The sequence below is a fragment of the Electrona antarctica genome (genome assembly GCF_951216825.1).
Source record: "Electrona antarctica genome assembly, chromosome: 11".
In the NCBI taxonomy this organism is placed as follows: domain Eukaryota; kingdom Metazoa; phylum Chordata; class Actinopteri; order Myctophiformes; family Myctophidae; genus Electrona; species Electrona antarctica.
In genome coordinates this window covers 47,145,983-47,164,954 of record NC_136792.1, presented here as the reverse complement: position 1 = coordinate 47,164,954, position 18,972 = coordinate 47,145,983, and the positions used below count along the sequence as shown (strand labels likewise).

General features: G+C 44.3%; 1 protein-coding gene across 1 annotated transcript in view; it reads right to left on the bottom strand.

Moving 5' to 3' along the window:
- Positions 1-17,719, bottom strand: part of LOC306932936 (60 kDa lysophospholipase-like) — a gene marked incomplete at both ends in the record, with an annotated part of 30,697 nt that extends 12,978 nt beyond the window's left edge. The window contains 10 exons of the mRNA XM_079514909.1: positions 3,781-3,907; positions 4,874-4,957; positions 7,272-7,397; positions 8,116-8,227; positions 8,788-8,917; positions 9,738-9,849; positions 15,007-15,288; positions 16,318-16,439; positions 17,066-17,203; positions 17,602-17,719. Of these exons, the coding sequence (XP_079371035.1) occupies positions 3,781-3,907; positions 4,874-4,957; positions 7,272-7,397; positions 8,116-8,227; positions 8,788-8,917; positions 9,738-9,849; positions 15,007-15,288; positions 16,318-16,439; positions 17,066-17,203; positions 17,602-17,719 (1,351 nt within the window). The remainder of the gene's footprint in view (positions 1-3,780; positions 3,908-4,873; positions 4,958-7,271; positions 7,398-8,115; positions 8,228-8,787; positions 8,918-9,737; positions 9,850-15,006; positions 15,289-16,317; positions 16,440-17,065; positions 17,204-17,601) is intronic.
- Between the last annotated feature and the right edge of the window lie 1,253 nt (positions 17,720-18,972).

The following is an 18,972-nucleotide window of genomic DNA, read 5'->3' as shown; positions in this document are numbered from 1 at the left end:
ATTCCCCAGCCTTTGGTTACCTGTGATATCCACTATCTACAGAACCCATTTCCCAGACCTCGGTTACCTGTGATATCCACTATCTACAGAACCCATTCCCCAGCCCTCGGTTACCTGTGATATCCACTATCTACAGAACCCATTCCCCAGCCCTCGGTTACCTGTGATATCCACTATCTACAGAACCCATTCCCCAGACCTCGGTTACCTGTGATATCCACTATCTACAGAACCCATTCCCCAGACCTCGGTTACCTGTGATATCCACTATCTACAGAACCCATTCCCCAGCCCTCGGTTACCTGTGATATCCACTATCTACAGAACCCATTCCTCAGCCCTCGGTTACCTGTGATATCCACTATCTACAGAACCCATTCCCCACCCTTCGGTTACCTGTGATATCCACTATCTACAGAACCCATTCCCCAGCCCTCGGTTACCTGTGATATCCACTATCTACAGAACCCATTCCCCACCCTTCGGTTACCTGTGATATCCACTATCTACAGAACCCATTCCCCACCCTTCGGTTACCTGTGATATCCACTATCTACAGAACCCATTCCCCAGACCTCGGTTACCTGTGATATCCACTATCTACAGAACCCATTCCCCAGCCCTCGGTTACCTGTGATATCCACTATCTACAGAACCCATTCCCCACCCTTCGGTTACCTGTGATATCCACTATCTACAGAACCCATTCCCCACCCTTCGGTTACCTGTGATATCCACTATCTACAGAACCCATTCCCCAGCCCTCGGTTACCTGTGATATCCACTATCTACAGAACCCATTCCCCAGCCCTCGGTTACCTGTGATATCCACTATCTACAGAACCCATTCCCCAGCCCTCGGTTACCTGTGATATCCACTATCTACAGAACCCATTCCCCAGCCCTCGGTTACCTGTGATATCCACTATCTACAGAACCCATTCCCCAGCCCTCGGTTACCTGTGATATCCACTATCTACAGAACCCATTCCCCACCCTTCGGTTACCTGTGATATCCACTATCTACAGAACCCATTCCCCACCCTTCGGTTACCTGTGATATCCACTATCTACAGAACCCATTCCCCACCCTTCGGTTACCTGTGATATCCACTATCTACAGAACCCATTCCCCAGCCCTCGGTTACCTGTGATATCCACTATCTACAGAACCCATTCCCCAGCCTTTGGTTACCTGTGATATCCACTATCTACAGAACCCATTTCCCAGACCTCGGTTACCTGTGATATCCACTATCTACAGAACCCATTCCCCAGCCCTCGGTTACCTGTGATATCCACTATCTACAGAACCCATTCCCCAGCCCTCGGTTACCTGTGATATCCACTATCTACAGAACCCATTCCCCAGACCTCGGTTACCTGTGATATCCACTATCTACAGAACCCATTCCCCAGACCTCGGTTACCTGTGATATCCACTATCTACAGAACCCATTCCCCAGCCCTCGGTTACCTGTGATATCCACTATCTACAGAACCCATTCCTCAGCCCTCGGTTACCTGTGATATCCACTATCTACAGAACCCATTCCCCACCCTTCGGTTACCTGTGATATCCACTATCTACAGAACCCATTCCCCAGCCCTCGGTTACCTGTGATATCCACTATCTACAGAACCCATTCCCCACCCTTCGGTTACCTGTGATATCCACTATCTACAGAACCCATTCCCCACCCTTCGGTTACCTGTGATATCCACTATCTACAGAACCCATTCCCCAGACCTCGGTTACCTGTGATATCCACTATCTACAGAACCCATTCCCCAGCCCTCGGTTACCTGTGATATCCACTATCTACAGAACCCATTCCCCACCCTTCGGTTACCTGTGATATCCACTATCTACAGAACCCATTCCCCACCCTTCGGTTACCTGTGATATCCACTATCTACAGAACCCATTCCCCAGCCCTCGGTTACCTGTGATATCCACTATCTACAGAACCCATTCCCCAGCCCTCGGTTACCTGTGATATCCACTATCTACAGAACCCATTCCCCAGCCCTCGGTTACCTGTGATATCCACTATCTACAGAACCCATTCCCCAGCCCTCGGTTACCTGTGATATCCACTATCTACAGAACCCATTCCCCAGCCCTCGGTTACCTGTGATATCCACTATCTACAGAACCCATTCCCCACCCTTCGGTTACCTGTGATATCCACTATCTACAGAACCCATTCCCCACCCTTCGGTTACCTGTGATATCCACTATCTACAGAACCCATTCCCCACCCTTCGGTTACCTGTGATATCCACTATCTACAGAACCCATTCCCCAGCCCTCGGTTACCTGTGATATCCACTATCTACAGAACCCATTCCCTAGCCCTCGGTTACCTGTGATATCCACTATCTACAGAACCCATTCCCCACCCTTCGGTTACCTGTGATATCCACTATCTACAGAACCCATTCCCCAGCCCTCGGTTACCTGTGATATCCACTATCTACAGAACCCATTCCCTAGCCCTCGGTTACCTGTGATATCCACTATCTACAGAACCCATTCCCCAGCCCTCGGTTACCTGTGATATCCACTATCTACAGAACCCATTCCCCAGCCCTCGGTTACCTGTGATATCCACTATCTACAGAACCCATTCCCCAGCCCTCGGTTACCTGTGATATCCACTATCTACAGAACCCATTCCCCAGCCCTCGGTTACCTGTGATATCCACTATCTACAGAACCCATTCCCCAGCCCTCGGTTACCTGTGATATCCACTATCTACAGAACCCATTCCCCACCCTTCGGTTACCTGTGATATCCACTATCTACAGAACCCATTCCCCACCCTTCGGTTACCTGTGATATCCACTATCTACAGAACCCATTCCCCAGCCCTCGGTTACCTGTGATATCCACTATCTACAGAACCCATTCCCTAGCCCTCGGTTACCTGTGATATCCACTATCTACAGAACCCATTCCCCACCCTTCGGTTACCTGTGATATCCACTATCTACAGAACCCATTCCCCAGCCCTCGGTTACCTGTGATATCCACTATCTACAGAACCCATTCCCCAGCCCTCGGTTACCTGTGATATCCACTATCTACAGAACCCATTCCCCACCCTTCGGTTACCTGTGATATCCACTATCTACAGAACCCATTCCCCAGCCCTCGGTTACCTGTGATATCCACTATCTACAGAACCCATTCCCCAGACCTTGGTTACCTGTGATATCCACTATCTACAGAACCCATTCCCCACCCTTCGGTTACCTGTGATATCCACTATCTACAGAACCCATTCCCCAGCCTTCGGTTACCTGTGATATCCACTATCTACAGAACCCATTCCCCAGCCCTCGGTTACCTGTGATATCCACTATCTACAGAACCCATTCCCCAGCCCTCGGTTACCTGTGATATCCACTATCTACAGAACCCATTCCCCAGACCTTGGTTACCTGTGATATCCACTATCTACAGAACCCATTCCCCAGACCTCGGTTACCTGTGATATCCACTATCTACAGAACCCATTCCCCAGCCCTCGGTTACCTGTGATATCCACTATCTACAGAACCCATTCCCCAGCCCTCGGTTACCTGTGATATCCACTATCTACAGAACCCATTCCCCACCCTTCGGTTACCTGTGATATCCACTATCTACAGAACCCATTCCCCAGCCCTCGGTTACCTGTGATATCCACTATCTACAGAACCCATTCCCCAGCCCTCGGTTACCTGTGATATCCACTATCTACAGAACCCATTCCCCAGACCTCGGTTACCTGTGATATCCACTTCAGCGTTGGCTAGTGGCTCCAGGTTAGGAGAACTGAAGGCATTGAAGCTCCCTGCGTCCACCTTAGTCACACGGTTTCCCCTGTACAGTTTGTTATGGAAATACAGGCAGACCTGCAAGACACATGAAAATGATATCTCATTTAATGCACAATTATACAACAGGTCGTTTCGAGGAAGCAATCTGATTGGTTGAAGTAGCCTTCTAGCCGTGGTTCAAACGAGCACCACTCCACACCTAATCAAAACAAATAATTCAGCTGCTCTGTTCTCCCAGAGTGCAGCAAACTCGGTGGCTAGGCTAGCTAGTTTATTGGGACATTTTGTGGTCGTAGTGACTACATATGTCATTAAAAAATATGTTTTTTCAGTGATTTTCTTAGTGTTAAGGGTAACTGTTGTATAATTGCAATATTACACTCGAGGGGGTGGTTTAACGTCATTGATGAACTTCTGCGTTGCTTTCGGAACTCGCCTTGCGGGCTCGTTCCTTCAGCATCGCAGGCGTGCATTAATGACGTTAAACCACCCCCTCGAGTGTAATATTGCTTAATTCAATGCGCACACGCAAATGCCAAAGCAAATCAAATGTGTTTTTACACAATGGCAAAAAAGAATATCTGAATCTGAGCACAAAACCTTGACCTGTTACACCTTTACTTGCTATATTAACCCCATTTAGACCTGATTCTAAATGTCTTCTATAAATCATGACAGTTTTCAGAAAAAAATGTATGTTTCTATGTCAGTGGTTCTCAAACTCGTTCATGTCAAGGAGCCCCAGAATTATTGGGGTCCCGGACCCCAATCTCAAAATATGTTGTTCCAGGGAATTTTCAAAAATAGCAGATCTTTTTTTCAATAGCTAAAGTATAACATTAATACTTAAAACACCAAAAGGGGTTCCAGTCCTGAATGGAAATATTGCATAATAATTAACTAACTAAAAATAACAGCAGGAAGTTATTGTTCAGAATCATCCACAATTTCACGTTCACAAGTCCCATCTCAAAAAATGATCACACGTCTCCAAATGATCCAAGAGCACGCAGGTGATCTGCATCCCAATAATTCACTCACCTCAGGAATGGCAAATTGTCCGGCGATCAACAGCGCCCCCAGCAGGTTGTCTCTGCCATCGTTCCTCAACTCGTAGATTGGCACCTGAAAAAAAACAAGCCTTTAATTACCTTGTCAGCAGGCTGTCATCTTTAACCCATCTGGACCTGAGAAGTGATTCTACAAAATGTCTTCTAAATCATGACGAGAAAAACTGGTTCACAAACTATTTCATATCAAGGACCCCCAGAATTATATGTAATTGGGCCCCAGACCCCAATCTCAAAATATGTGGTTCCTTTTGGAAAAAAGGATGAAGCATCCCTTTAACACTAGCATAACTAGTAAAGTTCGCCCTTTTTTGCAAAAACAATGTTGATGTTAATGACGCTTAAAAGAGTGCTTAAATTCATATTTAGAAAATGTTTCAGATGTAAAAAATGTCTGAGATGATGGCAAAGATAATCAACTTCAAAATCTAAAAAAAGAAGAAAACGGTCAAAATGACCTCATACAGTCATGCTAGTGTTAAAACACCCAAAGGGGTTCCCGTCCTGAATAGAGGGCGACTATAAACGACTATAGATCCAAGGAGATGTTTGTCTTGGCCTGCCCTGTGAAGAGAGAGGAGATGTTTTGCTTGGCCTGCCCTGTGAAGAGAGAGGAGATGTTTTTCTTGGCCTGCCCTGTGAACAGAGAGGAGATGTTTTTCTTGGCCTGCCCTGTGAAGAGAGAGGAGATGTTTTTCTTGGCCTGCCCTGTGAAGAGAGAGGAGATGTTTTTCTTGGCCTGCCCTGTGAACAGAGAGGAGATGTTTTTCTTGGCCTGCCCTGTGAAGAGAGAGGAGATGTTTTTCTTGGCCTGCCCTGTGAAGAGAGAGGAGATGTTTTTCTTGGCCTGCCCTGTGAAGAGAGAGGAGATGTTTTCCTTGGCCTGCCCTGTGAAGAGAGAGGAGATGTTTTTCTTGGCCTGCCCTGTGAAGAGAGAGGAGATGTTTTTCTTGGCCTGCCCTGTGAAGAGAGAGGAGATGTTTTCCTTGGCCTGCCCTGTGAAGAGAGAGGAGATGTTTTTCTTGGCCTGCCCTGTGAAGAGAGAGGAGATGTTTTCCTTGGCCTGCCCTGTGAAGAGAGAGGAGATGTTTTCCTTGGCCTGCCCTGTGAACAGAGAGGAGATGTTTTTCTTGGCCTGCCCTGTGAACAGAGAGGAGATGTTTTTCTTGGCCTGCCCTGTGAAGAGAGGAGATGTTTTTCTTGGCCTGCCCTGTGAAGAGAGAGGAGATGTTTTTCTTGGCCTGCCCTGTGAAGAGAGAGGAGATGTTTTCCTTGGCCTGCCCTGTGAACAGAGAGGAGATGTTTTTCTTGGCCTGCCCTGTGAAGAGAGAGGAGATGTTTTTCTTGGCCTGCCCTGTGAAGAGAGAGGAGATGTTTTCCTTGGCCTGCCCTGTGAAGAGAGAGGAGATGTTTTTCTTGGCCTGCCCTGTGAAGAGAGAGGAGATGTTTTCCTTGGCCTGCCCTGTGAAGAGAGAGGAGATGTTTTTCTTGGCCTGCCCTGTGAAGAGAGAGGAGATGTTTTCCTTGGCCTGCCCTGTGAAGAGAGAGGAGATGTTTTCCTTGGCCTGCCCTGTGAAGAGAGAGGAGATGTTTTGCTTGGCCTGAGAGGAGATGTTTTTCTTGGCCTGCCCTGTGAAGAGAGAGGAGATGTTTTTCTTGGCCTGCCCTGTGAAGAGAGAGGAGATGTTTTCCTTGGCCTGCCCTGTGAAGAGAGAGGAGATGTTTTCCTTGGCCTGCCCTGTGAACAGAGAGGAGATGTTTTTCTTGGCCTGCCCTGTGAAGAGAGAGGAGATGTTTTTCTTGGCCTGCCCTGTGAAGAGAGAGGAGATGTTTTGCTTGGCCTGCCCTGTGAACAGAGAGGAGATGTTTTTCTTGGCCTGCCCTGTGAAGAGAGAGGAGATGTTTTCCTTGGCCTGCCCTGTGAAGAGAGAGGAGATGTTTTCCTTGGCCTGCCCTGTGAAGAGAGAGGAGATGTTTTTCTTGGCCTGCCCTGTGAAGAGAGAGGAGATGTTTTTCTTGGCCTGCCCTGTGAAGAGAGAGGAGATGTTTTTCTTGGCCTGCCCTGTGAACAGAGAGGAGATGTTTTTCTTGGCCTGCCCTGTGAACAGAGAGGAGATGTTTTTCTTGGCCTGCCCTGTGAACAGAGAGGAGATGTTTTTCTTGGCCTGCCCTGTGAAGAGAGAGGAGATGTTTTCCTTGGCCTGCCCTGTGAAGAGAGAGGAGATGTTTTCCTTGGCCTGCCCTGTGAACAGAGAGGAGATGTTTTTCTTGGCCTGCCCTGTGAAGAGAGAGATGTTTTCCTTGGCCTGCCCTGTGAAGAGAGAGGAGATGTTTTCCTTGGCCTGCCCTGTGAACAGAGCCGCTCTCACCTGTGAGCCAGTGAGGACGATGGGCTTCCCCAGGTTCTCACACATGAAGGAGAGGGCTGACGCCGTGTACGCCATGGTGTCTGTCCCGTGGAGGATCACGAAACCCTCATACATGTCGTAGTTTCTCTGCAGCCAAACACCACACACACACACACACGCACACACACACACACACGCAAGACACGAGTATTGATTTCGTCGAATAATACTATTTCGTCGAATAATACTATGACAAAAAATGTTCGTCAACCTTTTTTCACTGACAAAAACTAAACGGAAACTAAATGAAAACTAAGCTATGCCGACTAAAACTAAGACTAAAGATATTGACAATTTCCTCAATAATTAAAAACTAGACTCAAATGTTAGGAGGGGTCTAGTGAACAAGAGATCCAGTATAAGTCATTTTACACTTGGTTGTAAGAAAATAGTCGATCTGTGTAAAGAATAATTTTTCATTACGACGGCATCAAGGCCTGTCGAAATACAATTAGTCGACTAAATCAACCGTATATTTAGTCGACTAAAGCTAGACTAACACTAATACATTCCAGGTGACAAAAATGTGACTAAAACTAAATTAAGAAAAAACTATTCAAGAGACTACGACTAAAACTAAGATCAAAATGTGCTGTCCAAATCAACACCACGTTGTGGATTATGTCACATGCTACATGACATCATGCACAATGACAACCAAGTAAAGCATGTTGATGAAACATATTGCCTGTTGATGCAATGTGAATGGTTTCTGGGTTTAGTGACAACATGCTTTAAAATATAATAACTATAAGGGCGTGTTAAATTAATGTTGGAGCTATGGAGTGTGAAATGCAATTATTACCTCAATAGACTTTCCGATTTTCCCCCAGTCATCCGGTGTCATGTTGGATGAGTCCAGCAGGGGGCTGAACTCTATAATGGTGTACACGATCCGTTTGTTCTTCTTATTCAGCCTGGATTAAGAAACAAGTTTAATATAAGTTCCAAGTCTTTCATGATTTTGGCATCATGTTTGTTTATTTGTTTATTTGTTTTATTTTCTATTATTACAAACACAAAAACGCATGTTAATCACTTTTGTATTGACTGTGTTCACTTAATAGAGTTGGACCAGGTTATGTTTTAAATGAGAGGAACAGCGTAGAGGTCACTTAGAGGTCACTTAGAGGTCTTATAATGGTATAATTTAGGACTAACCCATTCACACTAAAAACAAGGGTAGCCGATATCTGGTGGTTAGTGGCTATGGAGGTTAGACCAGATGATCAGACTGAATATTTACACATCCATGTTATATAATCATGTTCAGCACATGAAATGTAACTAAACTGAAAATAAATAATATTCCTGTAAAGCACATTTGGGGAGTTACTCGGCTTTCAACCAAAAGTTACAAAATGAAATAACAGCAGTGGTGTGCAAAAAAAGAAAAGTTATGAAAGAAAAACAGCAGAATAAATGATTGATAAAAGTTTGCAGAGACTGTGGCGACGGACGGGGTCAGTTTACTTACGGAAGGACCAAGACGTTCTCTGGGTCGTTATGGTGATCATACAAGCATGTCGTCTTGGCATATTCTTCATCATGGAGGATAGGAAGCTTGCGTAGGAACTTCACTAAAGCATTGGGTTCAGGGGCCAACACTATGGGGTCACAGAAACACAAGAGAGATCATTGGCTTCAGGGGCCAACACTGTGGGGTCACAGAAACACAAGAGAGATCATTGGCTTCAGGGGCCAACACTATGGGGTCACAGAAACACAAGAGAGATCATTGGCTTCAGGGGCCAACACTGTGGGGTCACAGAAACAAGACAACAAGAGAGATCATTGGCTTCAGGGGCCAACACTGTGGGGTCACAGTAACAAGACAACAAGATAGATCATTGGCTTCAGGGGCCAACACTCTGGGGTCACAGAAACACAAGAGAGATCATTGGCTTCAGGGGCCAACACTGTGGGGTCACAGTAACAAGACAACAAGAGAGATCATTGGCTTCAGGGGCCAACACTGTGGGGTCACAGAAACAAGACAACAAGAGAGATCATTGTGATTATATTTCCATTGTCTTTGTACCATCAGTACAGTTACTGCTAGTATAATTGTATGCCCATGAAACTAACCACCACCACACATCAGTCTCATACTGAACCCTAGTGGTAAAATTGTGCATAAGGTGTAGCTCAATCAGACAATCATCCATTCAATGTACTAATAAACCTTGTGTGTCTTGGCTGCTGTAACAACTTCATTTCTTCCTGTGGGATGAATACATTAAGAAGACCACACAGAAGGTGTGGTCTCTTACTAGTGAAACTCCTAATATACCAAAACCCTGCATTCATAGCACATTGCCATAGATCAGTATCTGCCCTGTCTGATGTTGGTGTCATCTCACATTCTTCAGCAGCAAACCAAGGAACCAAAAGAAAGAAGAATCAGAAAACAATAAATAACAATACCGTTATCATGGAGGGTCATTCCAATGGTCCCTCCGGTGTTGATGACAAGGACTCTCGGCATAACACAACGTGCTGTGATGCTGGACTCGACGCCATTTACAGCAGGGGAGCTCTGTGGATTAAAATAAAGGTTCAGTAGGGGAGCTCTGTGGATTAAAATAAAGGTTCAGTAGGGGAGCTCTGTGGATTAAAATAAAGGTTCAGTAGGGGAGCTCTGTGGATTAAAATAAAGGTTCAGTAGGGGAGCTCTGTGGATTAAAATAAAGGTTCAGTAGGGGAGCTCTGTGGATTAAAATAAAGGTTCAGCAGGGGAGCTCTGTGGATTAAAATAAAGGTTCAGTAGGGGAGCTCTGTGGATTAAAATAAAGGTTCAGTAGGGGAGCTCTGTGGATTAAAATAAAGGTTCAGTAGGGGAGCTCTGTGGATTAAAATAAAGGTTCAGTAGGGGAGCTCTGTGGATTAAAATAAAGGTTCAGTAGGGGAGCTCTGTGGATTAAAATAAAGGTTCAGTAGGGGAGCTCTGTGGATTAAAATAAAGGTTCAGTAGGGGAGCTCTGTGGATTAAAATAAAGGTTCAGTAGGGGAGCTCTGTGGATTAAAATAAAGGTTCAGTAGGGGAGCTCTGTGGATTAAAATAAAGGTTCAGTAGGGGAGCTCTGTGGATTAAAATAAAGGTTCAGTAGGGGAGCTCTGTGGATTAAAATAAAGGTTCAGTAGGGGAGCTCTGTGGATTAAAATAAAGGTTCAGTAGGGGAGCTCTGTGGATTAAAATAAAGGTTCAGTAGGGGAGCTCTGTGGATTAAAATAAAGGTTCTGAATGTCTGAAGATACTTTTGCAAAACTGAAAATTGTTTTGAATCTCTGGAAAAATATATTTTAATCTCTGAAATAAGTTTTGATAGGCCGGAAGGGATTTTCAAATCTATGAAAAAAACATTTTACAGTGTTTCGCCCCCACACATTTTCAGAGTTTCAAATTTGTCACATACACAGTTTCAGAATGTACATTTTGACACTGTTCTCCCAGGGTATTACTTTGTTTTCCATGTTTGAAATCTGGTAAACTCCTAACTTAATAAAATGGTTCAAAAGCTTGAAGAAAATCTTTGCATGACTGAAACTGAACACAGACACAGAGTAGTAAAGAATTGTGCCATTTTATCATGATTATTAGTGAGGACCTATTATATGAAGATAGGTTGAAAAGTGGTGAAGTGGTCCTTTAAGCAATAATCAGGTTAAAGCAGTTCATGATTTTGAATAAAATTGTCAATTAAATTAAGCATTTGATTGATAATCAACAACAGTTCAATAAGTCAGAATATTAACCACCCGCAGAAAATACCCCACCTTGATGAAAATCAAAAAACAAATAGAAGCAATTACATGTTAAAGCTCTTACCATATTGTCTTTTGCCTACTTCCTGATGTTTCAAATTAAGCGACTAAAATAAATCCCTATTGTGGGTAAAATAGCTAAGTGTGCACCTAACAGATCTCTAGGTTTCTAACTACAGAATGCGAGTTGTCCACTTTCTCATCTGTGCATGAGTTTATAAAGGCCCAGTTTGGCATCAGTCAGCATCACTGATTCCTGGAATCTGTTTCCTCATCATCACTTATTCTCTGGAATCTGTTTCCTCATCATCACTTATTCTCTGGAATCTGTGTTTCCTCCCACACCCCTAGACTATGGAGGGCTAAAACTGCCATATCTAAAAATAAATAAATAATTGAATGAATAAATAAATGCAAAAATAAATAAATAAATATGCAAAGAAATATATAAATCAATAATTAAATGTATTTAAGTGACTATTTATTTATTTATTTTTATTTATCTACACATTTTAAAGTACATTTAAATGTACATTTAAATATGCATTTAAATACGCATTTAAATACGCATTTAAATGTACCTTTAAATACGCATTTAAAGCTGCTTTCAAGCTGCTTTTCCCAAAGGTCTATTTCATGAACCATATGTTAATGAGGGGGTGGACCTTGATGATGTCACTCACTGACCGGGTGGAACTTGATGATGTCACTTAACAACCATTGGATAATCTATGTAGGAGCTCACAGATCGACTGTACTTGTCTGTTTTCCCAGGAAATGATGATAAATAAATACAGATACAATATTATCATATGGTGGTAGTAAAGGTAAACAAGTGATGGTGTACAGCATGGGTTTTCAACAAGTGGTCCGTGGACCACTGGTGGTCCGTGAAGGTGTTGCATGTGGTCCCTGGACCCTGACCCTGCATTTAGTAATGTAGGAAAGTGAAGATTCGTATTTGAATTTATTGTATTGACCACAAGTTGAGAAACAATGCAGTAAATTATCTGGTGACAAATGATGACGCGTCGATGTTGTCAGTTACTGGGAAGTCTGATGTCAAGAACTTCCACAGAAAAGTGAGTTTGAATCTCAAGGGAAACCGGATTGCCTGGTTGAGTCACCATTAAGGAAATGTGCCCATAATCAATCGCAAGTGTCTGCTTACTCATAGAATAAGTTACAATGAACAGCAACATGAGTTCAATATGGAAGGTTAATTTCTTTCCCCCACACCACGACCATATCCCCCCTCCCAACACAACAATGGCCCCCAGGTTAATTCTCAGTCAGGGTGGTGGTCCCCAGGTTGATTCTCAGTCAGGGTGGTACGTGGTCCCTGGTTCATAATCAGTTGAAAACCCCTGGTGTACAATGGTGTGCAAAATGCTTTAAAAAGTTAAACCTTGACATCTGAAGAGCACTTACAAAATGTCTGCATTAATATGTTTGCCTGGGCATACACATACAGTGTGCAATCAGAGATATATGATGTCCAATTTAGGCCAATACTTAATCTCACTGCACACAAGAAGAATGTTACTGAGAATAAAATGTACTGATGTCAATGGTGCCCGACTGCCCACCTTTACCCAGTGCCAAGTTGTCCAGGTGCCCAGTTATCCTACCCCTAGGTGCCCAGTTGCCCCACTAAGAATTACTACTGAGAATAAAATGTACTGAGGTCAAAGGTAATCGACCAAGGTGCCAGAAAAACTACAACCCTGTACCTAGTGCCCACTCATCCAAGGTGTACAAGTGACCTGTCGATCCACTAAGTGTCCACTTGACCTGTAACCCTGTTACCCGTCTTTCTGATAAATTGAAAATGGAGGACCCTGATGTAAACAAACAAGTCTTAGTGTTTTTTCTGGTTTCATCCTCATAGCAGTTTTTGTCCTGTACCTTCGTTTGAACTGTACCCAAATTATACAAACTGTGAATACAATTTTCAATCAATCAATCAATCAATCAAACCCTTTCTTGTGTTCAATATTTTTATCATTGTATTTGCAGTGGTGGAAAATATCTAGTACATTTACTTAAGTATTGTACCTAAGTAGGCTACAAGTTTGAGGTATTTGATATACACAGTTTAATATGAAAACCTGCATATTCCGTCAGTCAGCGTCACGCCTCCATATATAGTCATCAGTCCACACCTCATGACATCACACCTCGTGACATCATGCCTCGTGACATCACACCTCGTGACATCACGTCTCCATATATGGCCATCTCCATATATGAAGATCATGACACTGACCTCATCAAACCCTGGATAGGCATACATGGAGAAGACTGGATCATCACCTAGATCTCCATATGGAGCCGGCCAGCAACTCTACATCTGACCTCAAACTCAAACCCTTAGTTCTCTATATGGAGCTGACCTGTTCTGACATTCCATATGTTGATCCTTCTCCACCTGTCCTTCCACTTCGATGTCTCCCTTTTGACTGATTCCTGTCCATGCAACAGGCGCGAAGATTAAGGCCCGTACACTCAAGACACTGCCCCCGCTGCCACCCTTATATCTCCATATATGGAGTTGACCTGTTCTGCAGCGCACATTACCCATTTTGGGCGGGAACGCCTTTTGGTACATGTTTTAAGCATTATGTTATGCTTTAGCTGTTGAAAAATAGCAGATCTACATTTAGACCTTGATTAGCCAGGCTAATCACAGTTTGCCGGCCACTGCTACAGAGCTGACAATGAGTTCCCTGATGTCATCGCTATAGGGACACATGCATCAGTAAGCAGGAACTGGGGATGGCAATGAAGGACCGGGAAGTCTGGCATTGTGGCATTGTTAAATCCATGATCTGGACTTCGGTCGAAAAAACAGTGTGTTGGTGTAAATTGATTAGCCTGGCTAATCAAGGTCTAAATGTAGACCGTCTATATATAGACTTTGAAACGACGTTGTTTCAACGTCTGATATAAGCCTAGACTGCTAAAACACTCATTTTTAGACTATTTTGATGTCTAGATGTCTAAAAGCCGAAAATTGCTCAGTGGGGTGCCACTGTGCATCAGTTTGTGCTTGCCTCGCCATCTCTGGGTGCAACTAGCCCCTAATAAACCTTCCCTTAAGTCCTGCATCTGCACAGTTCCAGTTTACACAGAGGTTACATAATTCACTCTCTGCCTGATCAAGATCCCTAGGTCCACTATGTACGTAAGATTTAATTCCTAGAAACCCTAGTAACCCTTTAAACATGTATAATATACATGTTTAACACATTTGTTGCTATTGACAGATATACTCGGTATGTAGTCACTAGCTTTGTTAGTATACTTTCTGCAATCACTCATTAGCTTTACTTCTCTCATTTACACCAACACACATTTTTCGACCGAAGTCCAGATCATGGATTTCACAATGCCACAATGCCAGACTTCCCGGTCCTTCATTGCCATCCCCAGTTCCTGCTTACTGATGCATGTGTCCCTAGCGATGACATCAGGGAACTCATTGTCAGCTCTGTAGCAAAGAAGAAAAACAAAGAAGAAAAACATCAACAAAAGTGTTGTAACCTGCCGTATTTTTCTTCTTTCTAATTATTTGTTTGGTCCAAAATATTGTTTGTGTTGTCATGAGTTGTCACGACTCGAGTTGGCTTTGTCCGCGGCGTATCCGTCTTTAAATAAATAAAATGTCTATGAGGAAAATGCATTGGGTTTCATTTCCTGGTCCAGGGTAGGAGGCGGGACTGCGACGCTCTATAGAGGATGAAAACACTACCACGTCATCCAAATATAGTAACAATGTCTGGAAATGTTGAGCACCAAATATTCTCTCCATCAACCTCTGAAAGGTGCTTGGTGCATTACACAACCCGAATGGCATTTGATTAAACTAAAAAAGACCAAAGGGAGTACAGAAAGCAGTTTTCTGTATGTCCTTCTCCGACATTGGTACCTGGTTGTAGCCACTTGCTAAATCCATGGTGGAGAACCATTTTGCCCCCGATAGGGCGTCCAAGGACTCCTCAATCCGAGGAAGAGGGAAAGCGTCTCGTCGTGTCTTGGCGTTGAGCTGCCGATAGTCTACGCACATGCGAATGTTGCCATCCTTTTTCTTGACGATTACTATCGGAGAGGTGTAGGGGCTGCAACTCTCTCGGATTACCTTGGCTTGCAACAGCTGATTGATATGTGCTTTAACTGCATCATAATCAGCGGGATGTATACGCCTATATCTCTGCCGCACAGGCACGTCATCTAAGAGCGGGATGTCATGGGAGATTAGATTAGTGCAGCCTAAATCACCCTCATGGGTTGAAAACACAGATTCATATTGCTGTAGGTGAGCTCTGATTTTAGGCTGTTCTGACTCAGGAACTGCACTTAAATCCACTGAGTCAATAAGGCTTCGTACATGGCTTACCTGACTTGTCTGAGCGTTCATAGTGGCTACCACCCTTTCGCCCTCTAGCTCTTGACGGACCTCTGTGACACCTGCAGGCAAGCTTACAATCTGAGCCTGGCTCAACTTGCCGATAGGGCAACGCCGGGGGAGTTTGATGCTAGTGGTTCCTACATTCACCACAGGGATGTATGTTGTACCTCTAACTACTTTAACCATTGCTGGTGAAACTAGAAGGCCGGCTGGGAGGGAATCAAAGTCCATAATAGGTTCAAAGAGTGCAGTAGTAGGTGCAGTAAACAATTTCTATGCACAGGTAGTAGCCACCAACTTAACAGTACCCCCCAAAATATGAACTGGATGTCTGCCCCTAACCTTGACTGTCCCAGTGCTGTGTTCTGCTGGCGGTTCCTGGACTTGTTGGCAATACTGGAGAGCTTGTTGCAACACTTTTGGGGCCTGTGTCACCTGAGAGAGATTAAAAAGTGCAGGGCCATACTCAAATAACTCGTAGTAGCATTCCCGAAGGACCTTCATACCCAATATGCCTGGCACGTGTGTGGTAGGCAAAGAATTGGGCTGGTCTTTCACAATCAGAATCCCTCGTTTGGATATTACTCTACCCAACACCTGGACGTCAAGCTCTATATACCCAAGGTATGGGATATCAAGACCATTAGCGGCCGTAAGCTTTAACCACTGACAAGCATTTGTAGCCCCTCTGAGGTTCTGGTAAAATAATGTTTCAGTAACAGTTGACACCATTGACCCAGTATCTACAAGTCATTTCACATCTACACCCCCCATCTGTACCACAACATGTGGGCATTCCCCTATCAATTGTGCGACAGTCTCAGTACTCACTTGACCCTGTTGGCTTGAGCCGTTGATTGCCCCCTCTGAACTGTAGCTCGGCAGCACAGAGGGCGTCAGTTTCCCCCCTGCTGGCTGTTGGAGGCTGCTCGACGCGTGGAATTGTTTGGAACCTGAGAAACCACTCTTTCGTTATCACACACGGTGGCATAGTGCAGGGGTTCTCAACGTTTTTGGCCGGGGACCCCCGAAAATGCTTTGGCAATGTCTCGGGACCCCCGCCCCGCCCCTCCCGACCCCCAATATAAATTGACTGCTACAATAACCTTAAACCATTTTGGGCGGGAACCCCTTTTGGTGTTTTAAGCATTGTTATAATTTAGCTATTGAAAAATAGCAGATCTACAAGTTCATAGCGCGCCACCGAGTGGCGCGCTACGAGCTTGTAGGTCTGCTATTTTTGAAAAATCGTTTTTTTTTTTTTAAATAATTTGGGGACCCCCTAAAATAATTTGGCGACCCCCCGAGGGGTCGCGACCCACGGGTTGAGAACCCCTGGCATAGTGGCCCGGTTGCTGGCACCGCCTACAAATTACTGGGCCATTGTTAGGCTGAGTCCGCCTAGGGGGGGTTTTCAATACTAAGATTGCCTCAGTAATCTCATTTAGTTATTGTTGCTTCTTAAATAACTCTTTTAGCTCAGCCAATTCAAAGGGGTGACTGGAGGTGTTTGCTACTTGGGGCGCCGCAGAAGTTTGAATGGCACAAATGGAGGGAACTGAGTAGATCCGTGGCCTACCTTCAGTTGGTCTCCCTTCCTGCTCCCACCTGAGGGCCTCACTCCTAACACTCAGCAGTGTGGCGTTGGGATTCGTACGGACCACCTGCTTCAATGTCCTGCGTAAATTTGGATCCTGAACCTGCTCTACAAACTGATCTCTCAACAAGATAGCGGAATTAGGAACACCATTAGGGGCACTCCTGACAACCCTTTCCATCAGGCTGAACAAGGCATGAGAATATTCCTGCAAAGACTCTCCTTCCAGCTGCTTCCTAGAAAAGAATAACTCCTGGAATGAAACATAGAATTGAGAACAGGCATATAATTCCTGCAGGATAGTTAACACTTTTTCTGGATCGTCTCTCTCCTCTTTAGGCCTATATTTGATTTAATCTTTAGCCTCCCCTTCCAAGTGGTCATCAATTAAATAGGCTTGGTCAATTGGGGCTAGGTGTCTGGCCCGGATACTAGCTCTGACCTCTTCCACCCAATCCAGTACCCCTAGACCAATATTACCACGGAACATGGGGCACTTTCTTTCTCTAGGCACATACAGAAGACGCTCTGGAGCCATACTGGAGGGAGTAGAAGACCTAGGAGCAACGCTAGTGGAACCTGAAGTTGTGGGAGTCGAGGTCGCTGCCTCTGTGCGCTCTCGTGTGAGACGTTCATTGTCCGCCCTAAGCTGTACAATCAAATCCCGTAGATCCTGCAATTCCACCTCCATCACTAGAAAGTCTGTCCAAAGGGTTAGAGGAGAAGGAAGTTTAACAGGTCTTGCTTGTTGGGTTCTGACGTCAGCTCCACTGTCCATCCAGCTGCTGCCTTGCCCCTTTTCAAAAGTACTAACAAGTTCAGTGAATATTTCAAACTTAATGAGAAACGATAAAACAATTGAAAAGCAAAGATAAACCAACTGCTCAAAAACTTAAGAAACACGTCTTTGCTTTACAGTCCTGCCGACTACGCCAAATGTAACCTTGGCAGAAATACACATATATATATTCTTCGACTACGCCACCGTGGGAATTTAACCCAAGGACATCAATTAAAGTGCAACAGTATAAAGTGCAACACAGGTTCGGTGTAATCATAGGAGCAGAGACGTGTTTCTCAAGATAATCACTTTCCATGTATTGTAACAAAAGTATTAGTTTAGTTTAATTCGATCAATCAAGTTATACAGTACAATTTAATATTAAAAGGGTAAGCAGGGGTCAACAATCGACTAGGGGGGGGAGAGGAAGAAGAGGAAGAAGTTAGTGGGGTGAGGGTTCTGACTACTTCAATCCACAGCAAATACACTACAAAATCACTTACAAACACTGGTGGGTTAGGTGCACTCTAACACACACAAACGCATGCAGTGAGGAGGAGGGGGAAAAGCCCTCCGATAGATCTCCCCCACAGTACGATGTTGCCTCTGTAACTCTGAAGAACACAGGAAACAACAATTAGTATCAATTAACAGGTAATTGGCAGTTCAGTTAATAAGTTGTAGTTGGGTTATCACAAAGTAAAATACAATAAAAAAAGACGAATACTAATCTAGGAAAAGGGGCAAGCACAGCAAGGACTAAGCCTATAAAACAAAACAAAACATTAGTTAGCTCCCACCATGTACCATAATCATACATCAAAACATGATTAAAATGCATATTGTTTTACCTCAGCAATTAAGGTCTGGTACATGGCAGTGACTATAGAAGACATGGCAGGAGGCTCAGGGAAGACATGGCAGGGACTATAGGAGGAGCATGTAGCTGTAGGCCTACACCAAGAGCCTGGTACACCAGCCTATACTGCAAGTACAAAATGAACAACCCGAATGAGTACTAAAATGAAGGAAAAAAAAACACAATATAAAGTCATATACAAACATTATTTTGAAAATGGTCGATCTACAAGCTCCTGCACAAGAACAT